The sequence below is a fragment of the Excalfactoria chinensis genome, chromosome 2 (genome assembly GCF_039878825.1).
Source record: "Excalfactoria chinensis isolate bCotChi1 chromosome 2, bCotChi1.hap2, whole genome shotgun sequence".
In the NCBI taxonomy this organism is placed as follows: Eukaryota; Metazoa; Chordata; class Aves; order Galliformes; family Phasianidae; genus Excalfactoria; species Excalfactoria chinensis.
In genome coordinates, this window is record NC_092826.1 from 91690276 (window position 1) to 91705481 (window position 15206).

The 15206-nt window shown below is 41.1% G+C and overlaps 1 protein-coding gene across 5 annotated transcripts in view; it reads left to right on the forward strand.

Annotated features, from left to right (window-relative positions):
- Positions 1-3190: 3190 nt before the first annotated feature.
- The window catches only part of TPK1 (thiamin pyrophosphokinase 1), a 133626-nt gene continuing 121610 nt past the window's right edge, over positions 3191-15206 (forward strand). For 4 of the 5 annotated variants that reach the window (XM_072329980.1, XM_072329983.1, XM_072329982.1 and 1 more), the window contains exon 1: positions 3191-3482. In XM_072329980.1, the coding sequence (XP_072186081.1) occupies positions 3440-3482 (43 nt within the window). In that variant the 5' untranslated portion in view covers positions 3191-3439. The remainder of the gene's footprint in view (positions 3483-15206) is intronic. The other variant, XM_072329984.1, reaches the window with a different exon arrangement.

Genomic DNA, 15206 nt, shown 5'->3' on the forward strand with positions numbered 1-15206 from the left:
CTTGGGTGTCTAGATCAAAGAATGGCCTACAGGACACCAGACCTGCTGCCACCAGATAGGATGCATCTTTACCTATTAGGGAAAGTATTTTTACACAGGAGTTAGCAGAACTGATTTATAGAGCATTAAATGAGATTCACAGGGGGAATGAGATAAAGCCAGACTCACAAGTGATGAGTTATGGGAAGACGTGACAAAATTTGGGGAACTGAATATTAATGAGATCCTTCAGTCTGCTTCATGAAGTACTATGTAAAATGAAGCACATTTGAAATGTTTCTACACCAGTTCAAGAAACATAAGAACAAGCAAGTTGAGCTAGGAGCCTTGCCTCAGTCCCAGATATACAACATCACTGGCATAAGAAAAACCTGGTGAGAAGGGTTCTGTCCCTGGTATATCACAGTAGACAGTTCTGGACATTTATAGGATTTAGCTGTTAAAAAATTCTAACAAAGATTATTGTGTAGAGTTTTCTCATACTACATAGAAACAATGTGAAGAAACATAGTACACATACTACTCTATTGTGTAGAGTTTTCAGTTGTTTTTTTTTTTAACTGTTCAAATATGTAAACTATACTGAACTTGGCAGTGGCAATGAAAATGTACATCAGTTACCATATATTCTGTAGACATAAAGAATTTGATACTTAATACTTTAAAAAGATCAGAGAAGAAATTTAAGAACTACAAAATGGGACATGGTTACAGCTCTAGTTCATGAAATTAAACATTTACTTAAAAGAACATCTCACAGAAAACATTCCAGAGACACAGCTCAAGGGGGAAATGGCAAATTTCCAATGCCACTCTTAAAATACCGAACCAGCTTAATTAGTGGTGTACAGTAATTGGTGTTTTAAGAGTGACATTACATTGCCTGTAAAAATTAAAAACAAACAAACAAACAACAACAAACCAGTAACAATCTATGATACAAATTAAACTAAACAAATTGCATTTTAAAGACAATATACTATTTTGGAGTATTTTATTTCTGTATGATTCACTCATAGCAGAAAGTTTATTTTAAATTCTAGTCTGTGTTTATATTATTTATAATGACATACAATGCTATTCCAAACCTTAGAAAGTAACACACTGTGAGGAGCACCTTCTGCTTTCCCAAACTGCTTTTTTCATTCCACCTGAAGAAAAATGTCCTCTAATATAACCTGTCTGCAGATTTAGTGGCAAACATTTAATGCATATTCACTGCTTTCTGTTCATCTTCTTCTCACTAGATCTTCCGTTCATCAGCTGTTTTTTTTAATGTCTCATTCCATTGGGCACAACGAAGTACTACAAGTGAACTGACTTCAAAAGCACTTGAAGTTGTAAAGGTCTCATTCCATGTGACTAAACATCAGTTGAATCCTCCTTGTCTTTCTTATTCAAACACTCCATGCCATAGTCTGGGTGTAAAATCTCCTTGAATTATATGGGATGGTCAAGAATTAATCTGCAAGTCCTTCCTGAGGTTAGCCTGTCTTTCTGTAGTGGAATTCTAATGTCACAACCTGAACCAATGGATGAGCTGGGAGAGTACGTGAGTGCCTGGAGCAGCAGGGGAGTCTTCAACCACCCTACTTACACTCAATCTGAGTCTGCGTGGGTTCCCCCCTTCCACCTGCCCCTTTTTCTCCTGCGGTGCGACTGTACAAATAGGGGAGGGTCACATTCCTCAGCTCGTCCCTTTCTCTAAGCTGTTACCAGAAGGAATGAGTTAGTTCCTTTTGATATCTTTTCCTAAAGAGCATATTTCTCAAATAAAGGCTCTGTCATTGCCCTCATTTGCCCTATAATTGTGATATCCCTGTTTTCCTTGATTTTTTTCTCAGGAACTCATCACTTCTCTTATTGTCAAGACATACATGCTTTAAACTCTTCAGAACTTTTTATAATCTTTGTGGTCTGGAATTGCTTGTAGACCACAATCTCTCACAGGGAGAAGGACTGCTTATCTGAAGGAGGCAATGTGAAGGCTTAGTGATTGCACTGTTCAGATCAAAGAGTCATTGCAGACTCGCATCATCATGAAGGATAAACGTGGCCCAGCCTCACCCAAGCACCAGAGACAATGAAATCTGTCAATTTGGCTGCAAACCTCAGTGTAACAGTGTGGACTGCACAAAAGGCTGACCTGTTGGTCCCGTTCTCCTCTGATTTGACTGGAGGCCTTATCTAGTTGTGGTGTTCTCTCTTCCCAAGTATCTCTAAATCCAGTCTTTGTCTGTTCAACTCATCCCACCCCAAAGTGCCTGTGTTGACTGCTCACTATGGTGCATGGTGGCTGTTGAGAGGGACTCGGCACTAGATCTCCCATTTGCCTGAAGACTGTTTCCTGGAAGAGCAGTGAGACAAACCAGTGAGCTCCTGAAGGCAGGAGCCGTGATCTGTACTCCTTTGCTGCCCTCTGCTTCAGCACAGCTCTTCTGAAACAGATGAAGCAACTAAGCTTCAGACAAAGCTGGAGTTGAGATCAAGGAACTCAGGCAAGACACAGAGACAACGAGGGGCAGTGGGAGTCAGCTTGGTGCACAGCTGCATGGGGAGTGGAGCTGGTGACGAGATTTGTGGAGGAGAAAACAGTAGGCACAGCAATGCCGAGCGCCACTCTAGAGGGCAGAACACACCAGTCACATCCTGGGGGCCTCAAGGTCTGACCTTCCTGCTCCTTGCACAAAAAAATACATATTTCATGCCTCGGGATTATTTATTTTCTAGTTAAGAGTCTACAAGCAGCTAAAACCTATCTATGTAACAAATTTTGTGATGATATTACAATAAAATACTTTCCACTGAGCATTAGACTGAGTGTAAATGTCACAGTTCTGTTTAGGGGCTGGAAACAAGGAGGGACAATTAACTACAGAAAATAAACACTCCATGTGTTGGCTGTTTCCCTGTTCAGGCTCTTGGGAGCTAAGTTAGCATATGAAACAAAAAAGCCAGCCTGTAAACTCCGCAAACTGAAGTTCTGGGGTTCTGATGCAGAGAAGCTGTGTGATAGCAACACAGGGGCTGCATGCAGGTGCTGAGGTCTCGCTGCAGGACTACAGCAGCAGCTCGAGCTGCAAGCTGATTTCTCTTCGGCGTAACTGTTTAGTGCAGCGCCACAAATGGAACAACCCCCCACGCAGCCGCTGACCGCTGGGCCCCGCCTCTCTCCTCTGGGCCCCGCGCTGCACCAGCCGACCACTGCCGGCAGCCTCCACCGCCTCCCGCTCCGCCTCCCGCTCTGCCTTCCTGTTCAATCAAACGCCGAGCGGCGGATTTCCGCTCCTCCCGTTGACCGGAGTTGAACCCGGCTGTCCGTACCGCAGCGGGAGCGGTGGGGTGTGCCCAGGTCTCTGTTGTCTGTGCTCCTGCGGTGGAGGTGGCTGGTTGGAAGTCCGGCGTTTTGTGCTCGTGTTCCACTTGGCAGCGAGGGACTATGGAGCGCGCCTTTACGCCGCTGGACTGTCTCCTGCCCTCTGGTACGGTATCTCCCGTAGCCGTCGCTTGCCTTCACTGCACGGGTGGGCAACGGCCTCAGTGTGGTGCCTGGGGCTGCCAGGTGCCGTGTGGGGCTGTGGAGCTCTTCAGTGCGGGTAGAACACGTGTCCGACAAGGAGAGAGGCTGCTTTTGCCAGTGAAACATCACGGTCAGTTCTACGGGCCCAAGGAGTGTGCTGCTTGGGTTTGAAGTAAACTCCCTTATGTGGGAATTCACGTCCGTTTACGCCCCTTCAAGCTTAATTGCTATCTTCGCTTAATTTGCCATAGCTAGCTTGTATTGGAAGATCTCAGGCCTCTCTTGGAGTTGGTGGTTTGGCAAGGGGGTGTATGGGGCTGCTTTCCTGATGTGCCTTTGACTTTAGAAGTTCTGACTTTAGGTGCTGAGTCGAGCCTTTGCTGTTGTGAAACCACCACGTGCATCTAGCTGCCTGTTCAGTGCTGTCAGATAAAGCTTTGTGGATTGGGTTTTTTCTTGTTTACTTACCTATATTTATTTATTGTTATCCTAAGCTGTTCTGTGTTCTGTTTCTCTTTAAAGAGAGAGAGAATTTGCACGGAAAGGAGATTACAATGAATCAAAGGTAACTCACTGAAATGTGATGCCTTTTTGTCTGAAATGAGGAATAGCTGCTTACTGAAAACATGTGGTAATATTGTGATAAAGGTACCATAAGAATTTATCCCTGGGGAAGATCTGATGTTTCTATCTATGTTCTAAAATGTTGCATTTCTGTGATGTTCGGCCTAGAATGTGTTTCCTGGATGTGTTTTTTGTATTTATTTTTCCTCTTTTTTATGCCTGGCTATGTTGAAGATTTAGGTTGTTTAGTTTGCAGATACCCCGCAGCCCTGTCAGAGCAGAACCTTGCAGCTGTTATATGGTCAAACAGCTGGAGCAGGGCTGAAAAGCTGTTGCTTTAGCCAGAGAGCCGTGCTTTGTATTTCAGAGTTGTGTTGATCTGCTTGACAGTTTAGAATGGATAATGAGGTGTAATTTCTGAGTATGACTGAGCTCTAAATTTGAGTGTTACATACTGAAACAAGTGTGTTTTACTTTCTTCATGGAATTGTGAAGAGGCTGAAAGAAATCCAGCCTGGTGTTCTGTGTGCTGCTCTGAAAGGATCAGGTGGAAGCCACAGAGAATGAAAGTGTGACACAGCCACTGTAGGAGGCTCATGATAGATGGTGTCATGCTACAGCCTGTGTATCATTACAGGAGTAGTGTTTCTTCTACAACCTCCTTTGAGTGAGTGACTGGCCGTTTCCCTCCTGCTATTTCTATCCTTGTCTTGCACTATTGCCTTCTGGACGCTGCTTCAGGCATTTCTGCAGAGAATTTTTCTAATTTGTTTTATTTCATAGCATGAGTCAGCATGCTATGAAATGCATGGCTGAATATGAGCCAGCAGTGTGCCCTGGTGGCCAAGAAGGCCAGTGGCATCCTGGCTTGTATCAAGAATGGTGTGGTGAGCAGGACTAAGGAAGTCATCCTGCCCCTGTACTCGGCATTGGTGAGGCCTTGCCTTGAGTACTCTGTTCAGCTTTGGGCACCTCATTACAAAAAAAGACATGGAGGTACTGAAGCAGGTCCAGTGAAGGGCCAGAAGGCTTGTGAAGGGCTTGGAAAATCAACCCTATGAGGAGAGGCTAAGGAAGCTGGGGTTGTTTAGTCTGGGGAAAAGGAGGCTGAGGGGAGCTACCTTATTGCTCTCTTCCAGTATCTGAAGAGTGCTTACAGTGAGAGCAGGCAAGTCCCTTCTCACTAGTGACAGGTGACAGGACAAGGGGAAATGGCCTCAAGTTGTGCAAAGGTAAGTTTAGGTTGGACTTTAGGAAACACTTCTTTACAGAAAGGGTAGTAAAACACTGGAATAGGCTCCCCAGGGAGGTGGTTGAGTCACCGTCCCTGGATGTGTTTAAGAGCTGTTTGGATGTGGTGCTCAGAGATATGATTTAGCAGAGGGCTGTTAGAGTTAGGGTAGTATGGTTAGGCTGTGGTTGGACTTGATGATCTTTGAGGTCTTTTCCAACTTGGGTAATTCAATGATTCTGTGAGCTTTAGAAGCCATGTCTTGTGACTGCTTGACAGTGTCATAGTATCATAGCATACTCAGAGGTTGCCCCTAAATGGCGCTTGAAATTTTTCAATAGTGAAGATTGCCAGTTTACTAAGTTGGATGTTTTCACAGGGAGCATATTACTTTGCATACCATATTGTGATCTGGATTTTCACTCATGTGCTGATGCGATTGGTGATTTCTTGCCTTGCAAAGTCCTTGAAATGCTGCACATCGTTAGTTATTTCAGGTGGAGTGGAACAGAAGGGCATTGTCTTCTGTTTGCAGTCTAGCAGTTCCCAGCTGCTGTAGCCGCTTGCTTTGTTGAGCGTTCTGGTCCTTGCAGAAGGCTCACCAGACTAAGCCTCTTGTGCCTGACAGTTTGATGAGTGACTCCACTCTCCTTGCCTACCCTGCAACAAATCTTGTAACTAAGGACAGTCGTGAAGTGTCCTGTGATGAGAGCTGCTGGTCTTAGTTACTAGGACCACCAGCAAGATGTGTAGGTAACTGCATGGAATACAGTTTTGAAATTACTCAGGAATATTAAATGGTTAGAAAGTAGGGCTTGGTTGAATACCAGGATGTGCTCATCAATGGAGGAAGATGGAGGGAGAAATAGGAGCAAAAGCATGATGAAGTGATGGGAATGCAAAGTGTATGTCAATACTGCTGTAGTTTTTGTCTGGGGACAAAAGTACACACTGAGCTACTCCATGTTGTGGTAACAGTGCACCTGCTAAGGAGGAATCAGGAAAGCAGCTTGAACATTCAGGTCCTGAGAGGAGATTTGAGATTGGTTGTGGGCTGTAAATGCTATCTGATAGTCAACGGTGAAAAAAGAAATGTGATTTTGTACATCCTTGTCCCAAAGCACAGGGATCCATCAGTGTGGTGTACATTTCTTCTCCTAGATAGAATATTCAAATCCTGGTTAGCTGTTACATGAAACTGTACTGCTCCTCAGTATATTTCTGCCATCTGGAATCAAATCCAGTTACGCTGACCTAGGCCTGCTCCTGATTTTCCAAGAGTGATCTACCTGCCTGCAAATTCAACTTAATTTTGCAATTGAAGTTGTCTTCCTCTTTCCTCTTTCAGAGTTCTCAAAATGTAGGTTCATCTCACTGAAGCAAGGTAATTTTCATGTCATGAGAGTCACAGCCAATAGGATAAAGACTTTTAGAATTATGTGGAAATGTATAGTTGTCCCTTTGTGCAAAGGTACTGTAATATTCTGCATTGAATTTAATGAGAGACAATGAGAGGAAACAACAATATACTCTGAATGCTCTTTCCTCATTCTGCAAACCTTTTGTTTTACCAAATGTCTTCTTGTGGAAGTGTTACTGGCTGTATACAAGTTACCTCTGATATAATTGTATTGCTGTGCTGCTTTTTACAGGCCTGGGTCTTGCACTCCTCTTTTGAATCTCGTTTTTCTTACACTGATGGCTGGAAGGTAACTGAAACGGAGATGTGTTTGGCATTCACTGAGTGACCTCCAGCCAGTACACATTTCAGTAACCATCTGAGTGTTCCCTCAGTGGGAGGTTTGTCTGGTGTCTATATTGCACTGTCCTGCAGATTAAAATAAAAAATTCAGGGGCAGGAATTCAAGGCACTTTATGGGGTTAGGAAATCAACCTGCTTGTTGGCTGTTGAACGTTAAGCGCATATGTAGAAGATGACAGTGCCCAAGTTATCGGTTAGCTTCATAATTTTACAGATTTTGTGTTGGGTTAAACTAGTGAAGGTTTTTAGATGAATCAGATCATTCAGAAGCTGTCTGAGTTCACAAAAGCTGGAAAATGCTGTTGGGGATGTTAATCCTTTGAGTTTATTTCAGGAATTCCTCAGTGAACTTAGCAGGTGCTTCCATGTGGCTATGACATTGCTCTTTTTTTCAGGTGATATATATACATATTATTTATTTATTTATTTACATGAGTGTTGCTGACCTATTGCTGCAAGAAGTAGTTCCATTTATTTGGTAGAGTTACTTGGGCTGCCCCAGTTTGTTTCTGGAGTAGTCCAGCACCTGGCCTCAAGCCCTGCTGCTTAGTACTCTGCTCTGCTGGATCAGCAGTTGTTCTGTGGGCTAATTATAGGATAGGTTGCTTACAGGGGCACTTAGTTATTGGGCCAGTATTTGATGATTCTTCTGGAGGAACAACTTCTATTAGCAGCTGACAGGTTTGTGCTTGTCGGTTCCCACAAGTTCAGCAGTCCACCACAGAGTGCATGGTGTTTCCTTATGGACACTGAAACATGCTGGAGTGCTGTTGCTCCTACTGGTGATCCTGTGAACTTAACAACCTCAAGAGGAGTAGTGCAGATGCTTAATTGTTACGAGGAGGGGTACATCTTCCCTCCATGGTAAGATAAAGGCCATGGTTCTGTCTTGAGTCAACCTCCACTAGCTCTGGGGCCTTAGTTACCACACCATTTGGCCTGATATCTGTGGCTGGATTACTATATCAGGTACCAAGGGGAGGCTTCTAATTTCCCACATGAATATAATTAATGTTCCCTTTGTGGTGTAGATGGGGATGTCAACTACTATCTCTCCTAGCCATGCATTGACTATCGGAGGGTTTACCAATCCCCCCAACCTTTAATAAGCTCCTGCAAGGTGCAGGTAGAACATGCCATTTCAGTCCTCCTTGCAGCTTCCAAACCCATTTTACCTTGCATTTTCTTGGCTCTAGGTCCTCAGTGACAGATTATTCACAGTGCCGGTTTGCTACTTCAGCAAGGTGTCCTTGCCTATAATTTGTATCTTATGTGGGAAGGCCCAAGTTGTCTGCAGCACTGGGTCTGCTGCCTCCTGGTCTCTCATTCAAGTCCCACAGGGTTGAAATGAATAGTCTCTTCATCCTCCCCTGCGAGGACTGTGAACCTGCCTTCAGGCTGGCCTTCGGGATCCCATTTTATCTTTCTATTAGGCCTGTTCCCATTGGATTGTATGGCGGGTGAAATTGCCATTCTGTGTTGTTGTCTTCAACTCACTTCTGCACAGTTGCACCTGTAAAATGTGTACCTTTTGGTCACTTTCAGTGACCTCAGGAGTCCTATATGACGCCATCATCAAAGCTCTAACTAGGTTCATGTAGGCTTGGTTTGCCTTTGTTACAGGATAGGCTTGCATTAATCCACTTGCTGTGTCAACTTGAGTTAGGGCATATCTGGCCCCCTCAGATTGAGGAAGGGGATCTATATAATCAATCTGCCACTTCCGTAATGGGTTATGTCCTCTACTGAGATGGGCCGTGGTTTCCAGCAGAAGTCTTTGCGACAGGATGGTGACCTTGAGACTGATGATTTATGTGCACTGCCATTGCAGATAGTTTCAATACTAATATGTATTTAAAAATATGTGAGTAATCATATGTGCATTATTTATGAAAGTCTTCTGATTCCTCAAAACATTTCTGCAGTGATTAGGGTTAAAGGTTTATATGACTGGCTTGTGATATCAATAGGAAGAACATATGTATGGCAGATAGAAGTCATTGCTGAAAGTAGGTTCAAAATGCTTTAAGGTAAGTCTAGAGTATCCATGCAATTACCTAAGCCAAGAAGAAATCTGTTACTCAAATGAATGTGTAACTTAAAAATTCACTCTTTACATTTTGAGGAATTCAAAAGAATAAGTCTTCATAACAGTATGGATGAGAACTGCTGTGCACTGACATTCAAATTATGCTTACTTCTGAAGAAGTTGTTTGAAACGTAGGGATGAGGTTCATAAATCAGTGCAAGTATTTTCAACTCATGTTTCAGTTTTTAATGACTTAACAGAAGATGAAATGACATACTATTCTTCTTTTCTTCTTCCATTTTTTTTAAACAAACAAAAAAAAAAGAATTGAGGCAAATTGAAAGAAAATGCATTAAATAGTACAGTGCAGAGTAGGCAAGTTGCAAGTAAGTTACAACTGTAAGAGGAATGTGTATTTTGAACTTTGAGAATGTAGTGTGTTTGAAACTTATCTAACATTTGCTTATATACTTAAGTAGGGGAATGTCAAAATGAAATATGGTTTGCAAGATAATGTTTTTCAGTTTCATAGTAACTCTAACAGATTTATTTTTTTTTTCCTGGTGAAATTTTGCTGCCCTTAAAGATCTGTACTTAACCCAAATTCTGTGTAATCATAGAATCACCAAGGTAGAAAAGACCTAGAAGATCAAGTTCAACTGTCCACCTACCACCAGTAAACCATGTCCCTTAATACATCTGAACATTTCTTGAGTATCTCCAGGGATGGTGACTCCACCACCTCCCGGGGCAGTCCATTCCAATGACTAACCAGTCTTTTGGAGAGGAAATTTTTCCTAATGTCCAACCTGAATCTCCTCTGGTGCAACTTGAGGCCATGTATATTATTGTGATTTTTTTGTTTTTTATTTTTTATTTTTTTATTTTTGTCAATGACAAGAAGTTATGAACATGATAAATAAGTTTGGTGATACTATATTTAACTGCTATAGGTGAGACATTTTGTGAGGTTTTAGATGAATGCATTTGTAATTCATTTAGGTGATTTAATGCTTTTTTTTTTTTTTTTTTTCTTTCAATACTTATGAACAAAACATAGCCAACTGTAGTCAACAGAGTTATTACAGACAATTTTTGTAAATTAAGGAAAAAGAATTGAGTGGTCTTTTTCAAGAAAGAGAAGCCATATGCTGCATTCCCTTCAGCTTATCAATGCAGTATGTGCACTTGCTGCATTCCAACTTGGGCAATGAGGGAGAATTGAAATGCATGTGTCTTGTTAAATATGAATTCAAGCATGTGTTTACCTCAAGAACTGTTTTCCCTTCTCAAGAATGTTATAGACTTCCTTTGAAGTAGTATTTTACTCCTTTGCCACTGATCTACTGTGGTTTGTGTTAACGGTACTAATTAAAGAGATGTGACTTTCTAAAATCTTGTTTCATGAGCATCTTAAATAGTAATTGTACCACTGCATTCTTAATAACTGTTCTGTATCACTCTGGTTTTTCTGTTCTTTTTCCCTATTCTTTTTTCAGTTGAAAAAGTCTAGCTTGATGTTGCATCCAGTTACAATACAGATTGCATGGTGTTAATTTTAAGTTGGCTGAAGATGATGTGAAGTGTATTCAGAAAACAAAAGGCTGTTTAATATTTTGTGGTGTTTTTTTTTTTTTTTTTTTTTTTTTTTTTTTTTTTTTTCCATAAGTAAAGGGAACAAAAATTAGAAGGTGTAAAATATGTTAAGATGGAGGAGAAAAGCTCCAGTTCATCAGTTCCCTTGAGCTTGCAATGGTGTACTCCGTAGTGCAAGAATGTACGTTGTTTTTCTAATTAGAGGTATCCTGTAACATATTACATAACTTACACAATGCTGCAATGCATCCTCTCTATTACCAATGTGTATTACTTTTTATAAAACTGCAGGAGAATGGAAAACATGTAGAGACCTAATGTAAGTAAAGAAAAAGGATTTTTTTGAAGGATAAAAGAAAGGTGGTAGAGTTAATAGCATATGAGTAGATCTAGAGAGCTAGCAGGAGGAATTAAGTTGTGCTGTGAAAACAGCAGGGAATGTAATTCAGAGCAGCTGTCTAATTTATCAGCAAGAACAAACTGCTCATGTTCTTAAACTGTACTCAATTACTCTATCCAGACTTCTTTGACCTGTTCAGCCTGCTAGTGTGTGCTTAAAACTAAAAACTAAGGAACGTTTGCCAACATTTTAAAGTAAACTGAAAGGATCTCATGAATTTTCTTTGCAGTATTTTCATTAATTTTTGAATTTGTGTAACTCTGAATTCAGTTTCTCTGAAAGCTATGACTTAACAACTCAGAGTGAATTGCACATGCTTTTGTGACTGATTTAAAAATATTGCTAAAGTGATAGGATGTAACTTTGAACATGTAACAGCGAACAGATTCTTTGCTATCAGAAATTACTACAAAACCTCAAGATGTAAACTTGTACCAGGAGTTTGTTGGGAATGCTATTCTGTTCCATGATTGTAACAGCTCCTCATGCACTGACCAGGGCTCTGGTTGTGCGTTTTTTCAGAACAACCTATTCACAGCTATTCCCTGTATATTCATGTTGGGAATTGAATACAGTGTATAAAATAACAGTGGAACAGAAGTTCAGTTTGAATAAAACATGAAATTTCACAGAGCCGCAGAATGGCTGCTGGAGAGGGCCTCTGGGTCCATCTACTCAAGCAGGACACCCAGAACCATGTCCAGATGGATTTCAAAGATCCCGGAGCTCCTCTGGACAGCCTGTACCAGAGCTCTGTCCCCTGCATGGCACAGAAGTGCTTCGTGGTGTTCAGGGGAACCTCCTGTGTTCCATTTGTAGCTACTGCATCTTATCCTACCACAGGGTACCACTGACATGAGCCTGGTTATGTTCTAATTGTACTCTACCTTAAGGGATTTATAGCCATTGGTGAGATCATCCTGAACCTTCTCTTCTCCAGCTGAACAGTCCCAACTCTCATCATAGTGGAGATGCTCCAGTTCCTTCATGATCTTGGTAGCCCTTCACTGGACTGTCTGTATTATGCCCATTTCTCTCTTGTTCTTGGGAATCTAGAACTGGACCCAGTACACTAGGTGTTGACCTCACCAGTGCTGAACAGAGGGGAAGAATCACCTCTCCTGACCTTCTCATGATACTTTGCCTAATATACTCAAGAACACCACTAGCCTTCCTTGCAGTAAGGCATATCGCTGGCTCATATTCACCTTGGTCTCCCCCAGTACCTCTGGGTCCTTTTCTGCAATGATGCTTTTCAGTCATTTCTCTTTTGTTGGCAAACTTGAAGGCAAAAGGTCAGCGCGCTCAGACAAACAACCACACACCAACATGGTTAAATATAGCTGCGTCCATTTATTGCCCAAAAAGCCATACTTTTATAGCAGACAGACGAGGGCGTCCAAAAATCACACACACTAATTGGAGGAAAGCTACTGCAATAACAAACCTAAAACCCGTTCAAAGCCGCAAGCCATTCATTCTTTTCCTAGAGGTGTCCTTGGTTCTCATGCTGTTTATCCTGCTCCACAGCTGCTGCTCTGTGAAGTCCTTATCTTGATCCATGGCTGCTGCTCTGTAAAATTCTTCTTGTATTACAACACACTTCCAGCATGATCTTGTGCATATTATTATTTGCTGGTTCAGATTTTTCACATCCTTGTCTCTTTATTTTTTTGCAAAGTAAATTCTTTATATAGTTGTGGTTTCACCGCAGGGAGATAATTTTTTTTTTTTTTCTTCAAGGTTTCATGGTGTTCAGATGATTTAGCATACCCTGCTTATTATTTTTCTGATATCTTCTGTGAAAAACTTGTGTATCTTTGTTAATGCTAATTGCACTGTGGTCTTTTGGTGTGTGACCAAAAAAAGCCTTGCAGATAATGTCACTGTTGCAAGGGAAATGTAAAAAAGCATCCTACGGTCTTCATAAATACAGTGTTGTTGAGTTTTTCCTCTGTAATTTAAAGGTTTATTTTTGCAGTTGAGAAAGACTGTGACAGTTCTGTTGGGGGGAGAAGGGGGGAGGGAAAGAGATTCAGACAACTTTTGTCTATATTAATCATATAACTTCATCATAGTAGTATCATAGTATTGTGCGAGTTGGAAGGGACCTTAGAGATCATCAAGTCCAACCCCCGGGATTCGATTCCTCTGTGTAGCAGCGCGGCACTTCTACCACTTGCGCCACAGGGGGGATTTGAACCTGGGCCTCCGGTGTTGCAAGCGGTAGTTCTTCCACTGTGCGCCACCAGGGACACACTTGGTGTGGCAAACTTGGTGGGGCAAACTTGGACATCTTGAATATTTTTAGAACAATTCGAGGGTCTTAGTGAAACTTAGTTCTGAAAACACATAGTTTCATATTCATTTATGTATATATGTATACAGATAAGTTTTCCTCTAAGACAAATAGAAATATCATCTGAAGGTTGTGGGTATTTTATGTTTTATTTTTTCAATTGATACACCTTGTTACTAGCTAAACCTTGAATCTAGAATTAAACCAATTTCTACTGAGAATATATTGCTTATAGAAATGGGTATTGTCAGGTGAACTAGAGTTTGTAAGAGTGGTGCAGTATTCCCAGGGTTGCATAAGATATACCCTTTATACCTATACTTTTCATTTTAAAAGCTGGAATGACTCAAAATCAGCATGGTACAGCTGTACAGATAAAAGAAGAACTGCATGACAGATTCGAAAAACAGTAGTATAGAGGTGCTCCTCAAGAAGTCCTTTAGGGTTCTGTACTTGGTCATTTTTTGTCTGCAATGGGGGAAATTACAAAATCATTACTGGGGGGTGATTATGCACATGAAGATTGATAGAACAGGATGCGTTACAGAAAAGACAAGTAGCAGACGAAATTGTATATGGATTTCTGGGTGAACTGCTCACAGGCAGATAGGGCTAAATTAGATACAATCCACTGTACAAATCTGAACTTTTTTGTTTTTGAGGAGGAAGTCATTCAAATGAGAAGCTCTGGAAGTGACATAGGTTAATGTGTGTTCACAGTAAGTGCTGTGGCAGAGGCTGTAACTGTTGAGTAAGGGCACATTGTTGAAGAAGCAGTCTGCTACCTCCGTTTTGTCTTGTTCAACTTGTTTTAAAAACTATGCCCTGTTCTCATGTTATTAATTGATAAGTGTGCTGAGAAGTAAAGGATGCTAGGAGAAGTATCACAGTAAGAAGGAAGATCAGAGAAAGAGATGTATTCATTTTTGTAAGAGAAGTTTGAGAGTGTGCTTCAATGTAATGGGCAAAGGTATACCAAGATGCATTGTCTGTAAAAACATGCATGCCTATCCTGTGGGCTGCATGAGGCCCAGCTGAGCTCCCACTGCAATCCTGCTGCCATGCTGAGCAGCATGGCCCGGCTTCAGGACACTGGGAGGGCTCAGGGCAGTGCTGACAATATGGCACTATGCTTAATTTGCAAGGAAATTGCATCAGTTCTCAAAGATTACAATTTGAGAAGACATTATATGAAGAAATATGCTGACAAATTCAATGCATATCAAAGAACGGTTAGTAAAGACAAAATAGAACTGAGAAAAGTCTGTCAACTCAACAAAATAATTTTTAAAAGTTAAAACTAAAATGGACTCTGTTATGAAAGTTAGCTATGTGATAGCAAATCTGATTGGAAAAAAATCAAAAACATTTCCTGATGATGAGTTTGCTAGGCAATGTATGGAAAACACTGTAGATACAATGTGTCCTGATAATAATAATTTAAAAAAAAGATAAACTGGATTTCTCTAAAATCAGTTTGTCTCAGCATACTGTAGCCAGGTGAACTGAAGAAACAGAATAATCTATCAGAAATAAATAAATAAATTGGAGAGTTAAAGTTGCTAATTTCAAAGTTTATGCCTTAGCAATAGATGATAATACTGATACTACAGATACAGCTCATCATTTTCAGTACAGGTATCGATAACAATATAATGTCACTGAAGAAATGACTTTGCCATTGAAAAATGCAATTAATTCTCTCAATTTGTATGAAGCAGTAAAAGGAATACTTTAAAGCTATTTTCTTTAGCTTTGTGCAACATATCTGGTGTAACTACTGATGTTGCCCAGGTGATGACAGG